This window comes from Erpetoichthys calabaricus, chromosome 1 (assembly GCF_900747795.2).
Source record: "Erpetoichthys calabaricus chromosome 1, fErpCal1.3, whole genome shotgun sequence".
Classification (NCBI taxonomy): domain Eukaryota; kingdom Metazoa; phylum Chordata; class Cladistia; order Polypteriformes; family Polypteridae; genus Erpetoichthys; species Erpetoichthys calabaricus.
Window position 1 is genome coordinate 158,787,453 of NC_041394.2, and position 14,294 is coordinate 158,801,746.

The following is a 14,294-nucleotide window of genomic DNA, read 5'->3' on the forward strand; positions in this document are numbered from 1 at the left end:
GACCCCCTGTGGGTGGAGGTTTTTGTTCCAACCAGCTTCTGTTTTTTAATTGGAATCCTGGGTAATTTAAGTGAACTGTTAGTTCCCATATTCTGTGTTTTAGGAACAATATAGAAATTAGAAAACTAAGTTTGGTTAAAAAATAAATAAATAAAAAATGTACTAAGCAGTTACATGGGAATAATGTATTTTCTTTTCTTTTTAACATTACTTTCTTCTTGATGTTCATTCTATTTTTCTGGGTGTTATAACTGTTTAATTAACCCATTGTTTTCTAGTTAGTGTGTCTAACACTAAAGTAGTTGCAGCCTTTCATGATTCAGTGTTTGCAGCCTTTCATGATTCAGTGTTTGCCTGGGTGTCTTCTCTGCTCGTTTTTAATTGTCATTAATAAGATACAATGAAGGGAGCAAACTGCACAGAGAAAGGGTAAAATATAATGAAATCAACAAGAGTTTAGCATTTAAATCTATAGCAAAAGCAGAAATATTTCTAAATGTCTTATAAATTTAAAAATCATGCTGCTGTGCTTTCTTAATGTAGAATAACTTCCACGCTCAAATCGCGATGTATAAAACCTAAACTTGACGTAAAGCCACGCACATTTCCACGGTACCTCATACCCTGGCATACGCAAGTTTTTCGCTCGGTTTTGCAGACTGGTGGCACCCACCGTCAAAGCAGTGCTACTGTTCCTGTGTGGTTTCCCTTTCTTTCTTAGATCTACATTCCTGACGCGGCTTTATAAATACACTAAAACTAACTGCATATTGTTTATTAATGTAATGCATCTGATTGTAATTAACCTGCAACAATATAATGGTCCAGGGAATAGCCACAGTATTCCAAATGCCATAACTGCTTTAACGTCGTTACTCTCACTGCACCTTCTTTTTCTTCTTTCAGCTGCTCCCATTAAGGGTTGCCACAGCGGATCATCTTTTTCCATATTACTCTCACTGCACCACTCGGAGTATTTATATCACTGTATCCGAGTTTAGAATCACAGCAGCAGCTGATTGGAAAGAGAATTATCGGTATACAGCATCAAGCACACGCTGCCTCAGCCACGGCAAAACGCTTCAGAGCCTTTCCTGTACGGACCTCACGGTTCAGAAACAGTTTTATCCCAAGAACTGTAAACGCACTCAATCAGTCCATCAAGTGCTCCTTGTAGAACTGTTTGGACTTATAAGTACAATTACCCCACTGTAAACTTGCGATACAGTTACAATATTGCACAACCTGCGCCACTTTATAAAGCGTGTATTTACATATGATGACAATATTTTTAAGATGAAATGCAGCAAAATATGTTGATTATACTGCATTATACAGATAAAACTAACTTCATTTAAATAATCTATATCGTTAATAATTAAACATGTGAGGACACGGTGCCGCAGCACTAGCTAGTTCACGGATTGTTACTACCTCATGCTGTATTCTTGCTGGGCTGGCGCGACACTGGAAGGATAGATGGATGGAATAATTAAACACGTACTACAAAGATATTTCAATGTTCCTTAAATGTTTTGAAGAATTGTCGTTCTAAGGTTACAGATGGCTTAATGTCTATTACAGAGCTGATTGTGTGGCGATTGGGAATTTGGAGAAAGAAAAGTAAGGACAGGAATTGGAGGTTAGTAAGTTGGAAAGAGACAGTACTGCTGTAATAAAGTATTTCATCGAAGGTTGCGCATGGCACAGCAAGCATCTTGCGTGAGACATGAACAATCACTGCGCCACCGTGTTCCCAAGTTTAATAGAATGCTTTCATTCCTATCATCATGAAAAGGATATCACGAATACATCTCAGTATTTTAATTATTCAGAGAGCTGTAATATTACGAATGTAATGGATTCTGTGTCCTGTCGCAGGAAGAGAAAGCCCCGAAGCACATAGTGATTCACACACAGAGCACATAGATCAAATACAAAATAAAGCATTTAACGTGCTACTTTAGTTATGATGGGATATGAGAACCTACTAAATTAAACGATTTTAAAGATGAAGCTTATGATGTTCTACTTTAATGACAAAATAAACTACGTGATTAAAGTGGAAATCCTATGATTAAAGTTGAAATTTCGAGCTTTTTTTCCACATTGCGTGCCTATTTTTTTTTCTCTGTACCCTAATAATCTTTCATATGACACTCAGACGGTAGGCTACGACTCACCTTTTCACTGCGACTTTGATATCTGACAACTTCTTTTTTATTTCAGCACTGTGCGACTTTGTGAACTTGAGCTTTCGAGTTTCTCCGACACTATATGTCACTCGATCAACTTTCTTTTGTTGATTATATCACTGTTTAAACCAACGAATAGTAAGTTTTTCCTTGCCTCCACTTGGTATTCGCTGAAATTCTTCTATTTTATCCTGTACTTTTCCCATTGTCTTTTCACAGAACGCTATTTGGGCTATTTATATTGATTTGCATATTCAAAGAGGTGTAATTCTGGGAGGAGTTGGGGTGGGGAAGCAGGCGCGTGCACATGTGTTACTTTTCACGCTGATCGGGATAAGTTGGCGAACGCACAGATTTATGCATTTGGATTTTTCTGTGCGTACGCACATTCCCGCTTTTGTGCTTACGCCATATTATAGTGCAAGTTCTACGCGCGGCCCCTGGACTAGACAGGCAAACCTAACACCAAGGCTGGCTGTTTACTGGTATTTAGAGTTCTACTTTATCTTGGCACAGAAAGTTTTACAATACCAAGTCTTAATGGATGATTCACAATTTGGTGTGGAACGGTTTTTTTGGAAATCCAAGTTCAATCCCTAGAGCTCGAAGACAACTGAATTAACCAATATTCCAGACTGATTATGTAGTGTATGTGCTTCACAGTGAACCCCACTCAGACAAGTAGCTTACTTTACCAGTTTATCAGATCAATTAAAAAGTATGGCCGCTTTAACAGAAAATGCTACACAGTACTCCAGGGCAAGATTGACCTACAATGAATGTATGCATACATACAGTACAAATGTCAGATTGCTTGATTTGCATTTTCTGTTACAGTGATCCCTCGCTATATCGCGCTTCGCCTTTCGCGGCTTCACTCCATCGTGGATTTTATATGTAAGCATATTTAAATATATATCGCGGCTTTTTCGCTGCTTCGCGGGTTTCTGCGGACAATGGGTCTTTTAATTTCTGGTACATGCTTCCTCAGTTGGTTTGCCCAGTTGATTTCATACAAGGGACGCTATTGGCAGATGGCTGAGAAGCTACCCAACTTACTTTTCTCTGTCTCTCTTGCGCTGACTTTCTCTGATCCTGACGTAGGGGGATTGAGCAGGGGGGCTGTTCGCACACCTAGACGATACGGACGCTCGTCTAAAAATGCTGAAAGATTATCTTCACGTTGGCTACCTTCTGTGCAGCTGCTTCGTGAAGCGACATGCTGCCCGGTGCTTCGCATACTTAAAAGCACGAAGGGCACGTATTGATTTTTTTATCTGTCTCTCTCTCTCTCTCTCTGTCTGCTCCTGACGGAGGGGGTGTGAGCTGCCACCTTCAACAGCTTTCTGCCGTGGTGCTTCGCATACTTAAAAAGCCAACAGCCCTATTGATTTGTTTGCTCCTTTGAAGAGGAAGATATGTTTGCATTCTTTTAATTGTGAGACAGAACTGTCATCTCTGTCTTGTCATGGAGCACAGTTTAAACTTTTGAAAAAGAGACAAATGTTTGTTTGCAGTGTTTGAATAACGTTCCTGTCTCTCTACAACCTCCTGTGTTTCTGCGCAAATCTGTGACCCAAGTATGACAATATAAAAATAACCATATAAACATATGGTTTCTACTTCGCGGATTTTCTTATTTCGCGGGTGGCTCTGGAACGCAACCCCCGCGATGGAGGAGGGATTACTGTAAATAATATTAGGACATTTTTTCCATAACTTTTAGTTTTTCATTGACACAAGAGACATTGCAATGGGATGCATGTCAGTTAGATAATTTACCATGAATTTCAATGTACACTATACTTAGGCTAACAGTAAGGATGCTCTGATCAGTGTGTTTTTTTTTTGTATATATATATATATATATATATATATATATAAACAAAAGGCCAATACTGATCACTGATTTCCATGTTACGTGGTTGGCAAATTCTGATAAGAGTTTTTCCTCCCTTTATCCCTTTAAAAAACTGACATTGGCAATTAAACACTGCTTAAAATGTAAATATATGTGCACTTCTAGATTTTAATCATTTAAATAATTGCACTACAGTTTTTTTCTGTTAAAAACATACATTTACTATATTTATACAGGTGTGCTTTTTTGCTTTGCACCATCCCTCAACATAACCTACTGTCTATGGAGGAGGAGAAGTGAAAGCTTTTAGATGTCAAAAATTCTGATCTCTGGTTTGACAGATCTCGATGTTTTAGGGTCCCAAATACCATAAACGATGGGTGTGTGTCTGTCTATGTGTCAGTTTCTTGAGGACGATTTTGAGCTAAAATGGCTGGATGGAAAAATACTTAAGCCTGTTATAAAATAATGATGTGTTGATTAGTTTTTGAGCCAAATCATGCAAGAGAAAGATGCACTCTAGAGGAACCCTGAAATACCGTAATTCAGCAATTAATCATGAATTCTTTTCATTAATTGACATCGTAATGACCTATTTTATGATCAGAAAGATCATCATCAGAGCGGTAAATACTGAAATGTTATAGCATAGTTCAGGTAACTGGATTCCTAGGGTGCAAAGCCTACTGAAGCTCACATCTGAATTTTTTCTTCAGTGTATTAGCTAGACATTTGTAATTCTTGAGGGGCTATTATAAATATGGATTACCATTATAAATTATGTAGTATTTGTTTCTTACCAAAACTGCTGTATGACACACAGCAACAAATATTTATATTATATAATTACACACACACACACACACACACACAGTAATCCCTCCTCCATCGTGGGGGTTGCGTTCCTGAGCCACCCGCGAAATAAGAAAATCCGCGAAGTAGAAACCATATGTTTATATGGTTATTTTTATATTGTCATGCTTGGGTCACAGATTTGCACAGAAACACAGGAGGTTGTAGGGAGACAGGAACGTTATTCAAACACTGCAAACAAACATTTGTCTCTTTTTCAAAAGTTTAAACTGTGCTCCATGACAAGACAAGAGATGACAGTTCCGTCTCACAATTAAAAGAATGCAAACATATCTTCCTCTTCAAAGGAGTGCGCATCAGGAGCACAGAATGTCAGAAAGATAGAGAAAAGCAAACAAATCAATAGGACTGTTTGGCTTTTAAGTATGCGAAGCACTGCGGCACAAAGCTGTTAAAGGCAGCAGCTCTCACCCCCTCCGTCAGGAGCAGACAAAGAGAGAGACAGAGAAAAACAAACAAGCAAAAATCAATACGTGCCCTTCGAGTTTTTAAGTATGCGAAGCACCGTGCAGCATGTCGCTTCACTAAGCAGCTGCACAGAAGGTAGCAACGTGAAGATAATCTTTCAGCATTTTTAGACGAGCGTCCGTATCGTCTAGGTGTGCGAACAGCCCCCCTGCTCAACCCCCCTACGTCAGGATCAGAGAAAGTCAGCGCAAGAGAGAGAGAGAGAGAGAGAGAGAGAGAGAGAGAGAAAAGTACGTTGGGTAGCTTCTCAGCCATCTGCCAATAGCGTCCCTTGTATGAAATCAACTGGGCAAACCAACTGAGGAAGCATGTACCAGAAATTAAAAGACCCATTGTCCGCAGAAATCCGCGAACCAGCAAAAAATCCGCGATATATATTTAAACATGCTTACATATAAAATCCGCGATAGAGTGAAGCCGCGAAAGGCGAAGCGCGATATAGCGAGGGATCACTGTGTATATATATATATATATATATATATATATATATATATAAAATAAAAATAAAACAAAAGTATCAAATGTTCATAAGCTCTTTATCAAGAAGACACAAGACTAACATGCTTAACTGGTTTAAGGAAAAGATGTATTTTGCTGTTTGGCTATCAAGCTTGTTTACTGAGCACTCAACCTTTTGTTTTTCCTCCAATTAAAAATATAAGCGGCTGCACTCACACTCAGGCTCACTGTCCAAACTGAAATGGTGTCCGTTTTAATTTAAAGGACAAAATAAAAAGACCTGAATTAATTCTTGCTGCAGAGGAGGACTCCTACAATTCCTTTTTCTCAGTTTATTACTCCACTTTCATTAACGTAAAGGCTAATATTCCACTCATCCTCTCTCTCTGCTATACAGAAGAATCAATACTGCTAAAACAAACCATGATTAGAGCTCTTTGTTTATGCTGTAGGGAAAAAAAAAAAAAAAAAAGAGGTGGCACTGGCTCAACTATCCTAATACCTTGCATAAAGCAGCACTGCAACTAAATTACCGTACTGCTTAGAAAAGCAGGGGCTGAAATGTTTGGCTTTTGTGATCACTGACCGAGTCTCTTTTCAGTGGTAAAATCGGCCTGATTTAGATTGGTGGCTCATTGATAGGAGCATCCCTAGCTAACAGTGCTACAACCCATATTTCCTTTCATTTTCCACAAAAGTGCAAAATTTAAAAAAAAACAAACAAAAAAAAAAAAAAACACTGAAAAGCCTACTACCCTGCATAAGCTTCTAACTAATTCAAAGGACAGTTAATTTAAAATGCAAAGGAATAATTTTGCCATTGTTCCAACTGATTGACCAGGGAACAGAACAATTGGTTACAAATTCATAAATCCACACAATATACTCAAATCAGCGTATTCAAATTCAGGATCACAGGAGGCACAAGGCTATCTTGGCAAGGCATAATTACTCTTGCACAGAACCCAATTTGAACCACCAATCAACCGAACAAGAAAAAAAAAATGGAGCACCAGGGTGAGACAAAATAAAAGTGAAAGTGATAAATATACAGACAACACCCAGGCATGGGATTCATACTCAGACCACTGGATTAAATGAGGGATAGCCACTATGCCACAAAATAAGCTATACTTTTTTTTTTTTTGCCTAAGTAGAAACAATATTATAACACTGAAATATTAGATACAGCAACAACAGCAAAAAAAAAATTGCATCTAAATACTAATACATCATATCATATGTTACAATACAATATTTGCCAAATACAAAGAGTACACAACACGTGTTTTGCCCTTATGGGGGCTCGTCAGGACATGGTCGACTGACTGACCAACCAAATAATCAGACTGCAATTCAGACTTGCAGTATATCAACTTTATAGGAAGAGCTGTCAAAGGTTATTGTAAAGATGACTGGAGTCAGGGTTTACATCAGCAGGTGTGGTAACACATCAAGGATGGGAGGCCACTAATAACCTGAGATGGCAGTGTTACCACATGAAGATGAAGAAGAGGGAAAAAAGCATCCCTTGAATTACTCAAGGGATATAAATATCATTAGAGAGTGCACAATAAAGGAGTGCACACTTTTAACTGCTAGTAGCAGAAGGCTGTTATCAAGGCCCTTTGGTTAAAAATGGGCCACCAGCTTAGCAGGAATACCTGGGGGCCACCAGAGTGGGCTCTAGTCAGACTATCACAGGGACCCAGATGTACTTTAGAGGAGTCCGAAAGTGACCTCAGACGTAGTCCAGGGATTGGGTATAATAGCGGCCAATGCTTCGGGCGGTGATAGGAGGACGAAGCCAGTAAGCTTCTTCCATTCTGTAGTTTAAAAAAAAAAAAAAAAAAAAAAAAAAGATTCAAAATTTAGAAGCTTCAAACATATTGCCATCTAGTGGTTTACAGAACTTGTAATGATTGCATAATTTCAATCAGACAGGTGTACTAAAAAGCTAACGGTCACTCTTCATTTTGACCTTATGATAACTGTGTCATTAAGACGTAAATTGTTGCCATTATGAATACTGTAGCACTGCATCAGTGGTTAACCTACCCTGAGTGCTAATATATTCTCACCCTTTACATCACTCTTTTGAGTAGTTTACAATCTTTAGAAGAACGGCTCAGTTTCTAAGCAACTGTGGTAGGTTTGCCATTCTTATCAGCTTTTCTGCAGCTCACACTAAAGTTTCTACTTTGTATGACGGAATGCCAACTAAAAGTGCTGGCTACTCATCCCAAGGCTGATGCACCTTGACAGGGTTGTTATGAGAGATGTAAAACACAAAAATCCATCAGCACTCACTGATGGCAATTACTGGCGAGAAACTACAACACATTACAAGCCACTACTGATCATAATTATGTGAAAACCTCTTCATGACAGGAAATGTTTGCTGTGAAACACTGCAAGAGATTAATATTTTTCTATCAGTATCTAGGGAAAAACTGCACTAAGGGGCAAAGAGAATCATAATGGGAATTAAGGAATGTGAACTAAGCACAAGTAAGGGGGATTACATAAATTGCCTACAGTAAGCTGGAGTATAAACAACAGTTCCAGTACAGAAGAATAGTATAGCATGGTATTTACTTTATTGTCCGATAAGTTCCACACTTCTAGTCTTCTTATTTACTTCAGTGTTTTTCCTGTGTAAAATACAAACCCACGTGGGGCAGCACAAAACTCTTGAAACAGTCAGACTGCTCGTGGTGCTTCAGTGCAGTTCAAAGCTTCGAACATCATCAGTTACAGTGTTATTGAAGCATTGATACAAGCTTCAATACACTGTTTCGAAACAGTATGCTTCATTAAACTGATAAAAAGCTTTAAAGCCTCGATGTCAAACATCCCACCCCTTAGCTTTATAGAACTTGGAATTGGGTGGAGTGTGCAGGCAGGCTGTGCAATATATACTTAAAATTAGATCTGAAGAAAAACTGCTTTAAAGAGGTCATTAGCAGAAGTGACACTACTGGATGAATCTTCCAGTACTATAATTTCTAAAAGTTCAATAGTAAAAAGATCATTTTAAAAACAATGAGGACTTCTCATAAATAAGAATGCATGTAGGAGGTCTTCAATTCTACTTCATATGTTGTCAGTACGTTAAGGAAAAGGAAAAAAAAAAAACAACCTTTTAAAGACCCTGATAGTCTTTAAACGTTGTGTTTTGTTTATTCAATTAACTTATTTAAAATAATCAAATTGTTTGATTAGAAAAATTATAGAACCATGATACATGGAGGCATGCAAAAGGTTATGATTGCATCAATACCATTTTTAAAAACAAAACCTGGTCACCTTTATAAAAAGATTCATCTTTGGCATGCTAAGAAAAGCATTTAAATACACAAAATTAGCACATATATCATCAAAACACGAGCTGATCTCAGCACAGCAGACCACGTCACTAACTCTGAACACACAAAGGTAAGTGGGTACAGGCATGAAGCAAGGGGCGGGTTTGGGGGTGGAACCTACAGCACTCCAACAATCACAAAGGTGCATATAACTCACAAATTGCTATCCATATGGATCACTATGCTTGCAATGATTCATTAGAAAATTAAAAAAAGAGCGTGGTATAACAGACAAACACTGCACCTTTTCTTTTCTGATTGTATGAGATTTTACAGTTAAGCCATATTAGATTACAAGGCTGATGATAAATTCTAATATTAACCCTTAACTTCTTGCACCATTTCTTATCTCACAAGTACTCGCGCGATATACTTTATGCGCCAGTTAAAATGGCCATTTATATGCATGCTGCGAGGTTGTAATATAAAATATTGCAATACGTTTAAATTGTACATGTTTTTAATGTAATTTAATACCATATTACTAAATAGCATGACACAGTCTAGGACTATCTGAAAATAAACCTGATCCACTTCTGCAGTGCTTATTCATCAACAGTCACACTTTCATCCACTGCAGGATTTGCACATGTATCACATTTCACTTCAGTTGTTGAATGTTCTTTGCAGACAGACAGTCATTGCAAGAGGAACATCATCGTTGTCATACATACATACATTAAATACCCACACACTGTACCAAATGAACCATATGGAAGTTGCGACGGTGCATCCACTCATAAAACTGGCTGGGGGTACACTGGCAGGAAACCATTGAGACACTATACTTGTAGTGAATCAAGCGGAGAGATAGATGGCGGATCCTGTCGGTAGGTTCAAGTAAATGGATGTTAGACAAAAATAACAGATTGATATACAAAATACACCAGCACGAGTAGTTAAGAGTTAAGATAAATGTATGTACACCCCCCAATCATATTCCAGGCCCCCCCCCCCCCAAAAAAACACACCTCTAGTCTACTGCGCCAATACAGCGCTTTAAAGAGCAGAAGTGCAAAAACCTGAGCTTACTGAACTGCTGGCTCCATTCCATTTTAAAAATGGGGTTTTTCAGTATACCGTGCAACCATAATATGACAGGGTTTTTTTTTTTTGCTTTGTTTTAATGCATCATTGGTTTGTTGTAACCTTCTTTATTCAGTTGTAATAAAACCTCTTACCATATATTTTAGCGCCTTTGGCATTTTTGTAGGTTTGATGATTGGAAGTCTGCCCCCTATAAGGCAACACTACAAAAAATGCCTTAGTATGTTACAGTAGATTTGACAATAAGATTCAATTAACAATAGTCTATATTAGTATTAGGTTACTTAAGAGAATAAAATACACATTGACAGAGACAATTTAAAGTGTTTGAGAGAAAAGACAAGTTTAGGGGATTTTAAAAAAACTAACCCCTTTCACACATGCAGTTGATTTGGAAATTAACCAGCGAATTCCAAAGATCTCCTGCATGTGTGAAAACTGCTGATCAAGAATTCCAGGAAAAACGGAACCAGCAATGCACTCATTTCTGAACTAGTACAATTGCCAAGAATTTCATTGCTTGACACGAGTGTCCCCCAGGCCAGCAAACTGTCTGGTAAAGCATGCTAAACATGTCTATATCCTCATATGGGAAGCTAACATTTGCTGAAGAGGACTAATGACTAGAGGTTTAATCATTGTTTTAGTTTTGGTTTAACAATACATAATGTTTTGTTGACATTTCGTTATAACTAATGTCTTTAGTCTAGCTATATGGAATGTCTCTAAAAACTGAACAGATTCTTCCAAGTAACCAAAAGACACAGCCATGTGCTGCCTGCTTCAAAGTCATGACTTCAACAAGCAAAGGGAGGGTGTGCTCTGATGGCTTTAAAGCAGCAATGAAGCATATCTGGCAAAATGTGAGGTTTGTGCAGCTTTCTAAAAGTACAGTTTTGGCCCTTGCTGCTTCATATTCAGGTCTGTGATTTCTACAGCTCAACATTCAGCTTTGAATGTGTCTTTTCTATTTGAAAACACTAAGCAAGATAATTAAAAATATTTTTATTTATACAGTGCCTTTCCCATAAATGAAAAGAGTACAGCACTCAACTTTCTCATCAATGCTATTTTTTTGACAAAAAAATTAGTTCAGTCAGAAATCATGGACCGGTTACACAGCTTTCTGACATAATAATCCTTCTGACCAAGTCCATTAGCTGGGATAATTTAGGATTTTATGCATGAAAATTGTCGGGTTGCCATGGTATTTGATAAGAAGAAGTAGTCACTAAATTGCTAGAATGAAGTTTCTCTTATAGCACTTCTCACACATCCAACCCACAAAATATTGGAAAATTCACAGAGTCTACCAGGATGATTTCCTGGGACTAAGAACAAAATATTTAAAGGAACCAAATACTGTACTTCAAGGAAACATGGATAAATGACTAAAACAAGAAAGGCTATCACAAAGAATGGCATTTCAAGAAGACAACGCTACAAAGAAGAAGTAAAAATATTGGGTTGGTCTTCATTTCATCTATGGACAACTGATTAAGCCTCAGCCACAGAATCAGATTTCATGCAAGCGAATTAGAGATGAAACACCAAAAAAATGTTTACAGAGAACTGTGCTGAAAGAGGCCAGTTATCTTTCATGGGTTTGTTTGGGCTTCAAGATTACTGGTGGACTTTTTTCTGCCCCTTTCTGAATTTGTGGGCTGACATAATACTTCCTGAAGGTCTGAAATTCAAAATATTAATTCAGTAACCCTAACGAGAAGGTAGGACAAAAGACATCAGCATCTAATAACCCAGAAATTGTAGATGATCTTGACAATGTTATTGATAAATAAAAATAAAACTAGAATACAATTTGGCTTTTTCAATAAATGTAAATGTGCTTTTATGTTCTTATTAACCTAAACCACGAGATTTTCCAGAATTGCACAAAAAACGCGTTTTATTGACTAGCTGCTTCTAAATAGCATTAAGCTTGGTGCTGTGAAAACAGACGCAATCTTAAAAACCACTGCTCAAGTGACACATATCGTCAGTTTCGTGTCATGTGCCATCTTTCAGACATGCTTATCTAAACCGAATTTTTGTAATGCTAATTAGCTGTCTGCTCCTGATTTAATCATTTTCCCAGTAAAGCATGATGTTACGGAAACACCGCACAGGCTTCAACTAACTTTGTGTGCCTAACAAGACCCAGTTGTCATTTATGAGCTTTTGTGGTATAGAGGTAGAACTTACAATACGTGCAGCTCATCGACTTTGTGCCAAAGGAGTTGGAAAGCCCCGACTCTTAAACAAGACAGCAGTCTCGAAAGGCCAACTGAAATACAACGCGAGACAAAAAGAGCAGACGCGCGGTGGTAGGAGATGCATAGCAACCTCGCATTGCAAACCTCTACAGTCTTCGCTTTTCATCCACAGTACACACACTTACGGCAAAGACGCACCTCGACGGTTACAGTAGATCTTTTCTGTCTGCATTCGTGTTTCATGCTCGGTGTCTGACGATACTATTGAAACAAGCGAATTAATTCAAACGACCCCTTCAATACCGTCTACCGTGGTTTATCCCGATCCAGATTACCTCTAACAAACAAAAGACCGACGGTTAACACGCTAGGGGGCACTTTCCGTTCATCGAGCAACGAATCGAGTTATATTCCTCCGGACAGGGCTGCTATACATAAAAGAATGCCAATTTCCATTGATAACAATGCGTTCTCTAACATTTCACATAAGAATAACATCTCATCACGGACGTTAGATGGTTCAGGAAATACTGACAACTCAAGTCAGCCTATGTGAGAACAACATTGCCGGTGAAGTTAATCAAATAATGTTGTGACTTTAACTGTTATCCCCTGACACGTCCATTCTCTAAACACTTTGAAAGTACTTCATTAAATAAACATTTACCTGCAGGTGACGTGCTTGGTCCAGCTTCCTCCCGTTATTGCTGGAACCGCTGTTGAGGATGCTGCCGCCTCCGCCATTAGTGTTTATTTTTATGCTCCAGTGCCGGATCTTCCGGCCGGCAGCCGCAACGGACTCGGCAATCTTCGTACTCTAACGTCCGGGATCGGCCTCTAGGAGGAGGCACTACACCAATTGAAAGCGTCATCACGAGTTGCGTGCGCATGACGAGAAGTACGAGGATGAAAGTAGTTCTGAAAGCATCGGAATGTGGGAGGAGCAGATGTCAATCTTTTTTTTTCCTAGGAGACGGGACTGGAGACGTCATAAAAACAGGTGCCGGATTAGTTAGTCTGTCATTTTTTACAGACAGGTTGCCGTCTTTGATTATTGCTCGTGTCCACTCAAAGAACTTGTACTTTATTATATATATCCTCCCCTTAGTTTCTACATTGGTATATTCTTACCAAATTTAGCAACGTAATGAGGTCAGCTTTGTGCAAAATGCTGATGCAAATTCTGATGCGATTTATATGCTAGAAGTGAGTTTAAAGAGCATTTACTTTATTGTGAGATAACCCGATGCTGCTGAAGTGCCGAAAATTGTCTTAGTGCAGAGGCATTTGTGAACGAATGTATGATAATATTCAAGTACATTTAAATGTATCATTTATAATAGAAATGTGCTTTTACGAGTTATAAGTTGGTGTCGTCAGATCATGGTGAATTTGCTAGTTTAAATACAGTACAATGAATTACAGCCAATTACGGAAATCGGGTCATGTTTTCCATTAAATTCGATGTGTCTTTTTTGTTTAGTGCAGGCAGGATACAAGACGCATATTTGCGTGCAGTTTGTACTATTGATTTTACGCAGTCCCGTCAAGCCCGACGGTAATTTACACGCGCAGACGCTTGTGATGCTTTTGTTAACATCTCAAAACATATGCATTAGTTTTGTTTATTTGGAACTATGTGTATTTTTCTGGGAAGAAAACCATTTCCATAGAAAAAATATACAGTATGTTTTGGAACTTAATTTCCCCTGAGTGGTATATAATCAATTAAAACCGTATGAATGAAATTATTTAAAAATCATTTGATTATGTGATGTTAATTTTTTTTCCTAAACTGGCATCCCAATTG

At 38.2% G+C, this 14,294-nt stretch overlaps 1 protein-coding gene across 1 annotated transcript in view; it reads right to left on the bottom strand.

The window, feature by feature from the left end:
• The window catches only part of mkrn1 (makorin, ring finger protein, 1), a 119,837-nt gene extending 106,528 nt beyond the window's left edge, over positions 1-13,309 (bottom strand). Inside the window, exon 1 of the mRNA XM_051920502.1 lies at positions 13,152-13,309. Coding sequence (XP_051776462.1) covers positions 13,152-13,228 — 77 coding nt within the window. The 5' untranslated portion in view covers positions 13,229-13,309. The remainder of the gene's footprint in view (positions 1-13,151) is intronic.
• Positions 13,310-14,294: the final 985 nt, after the last annotated feature.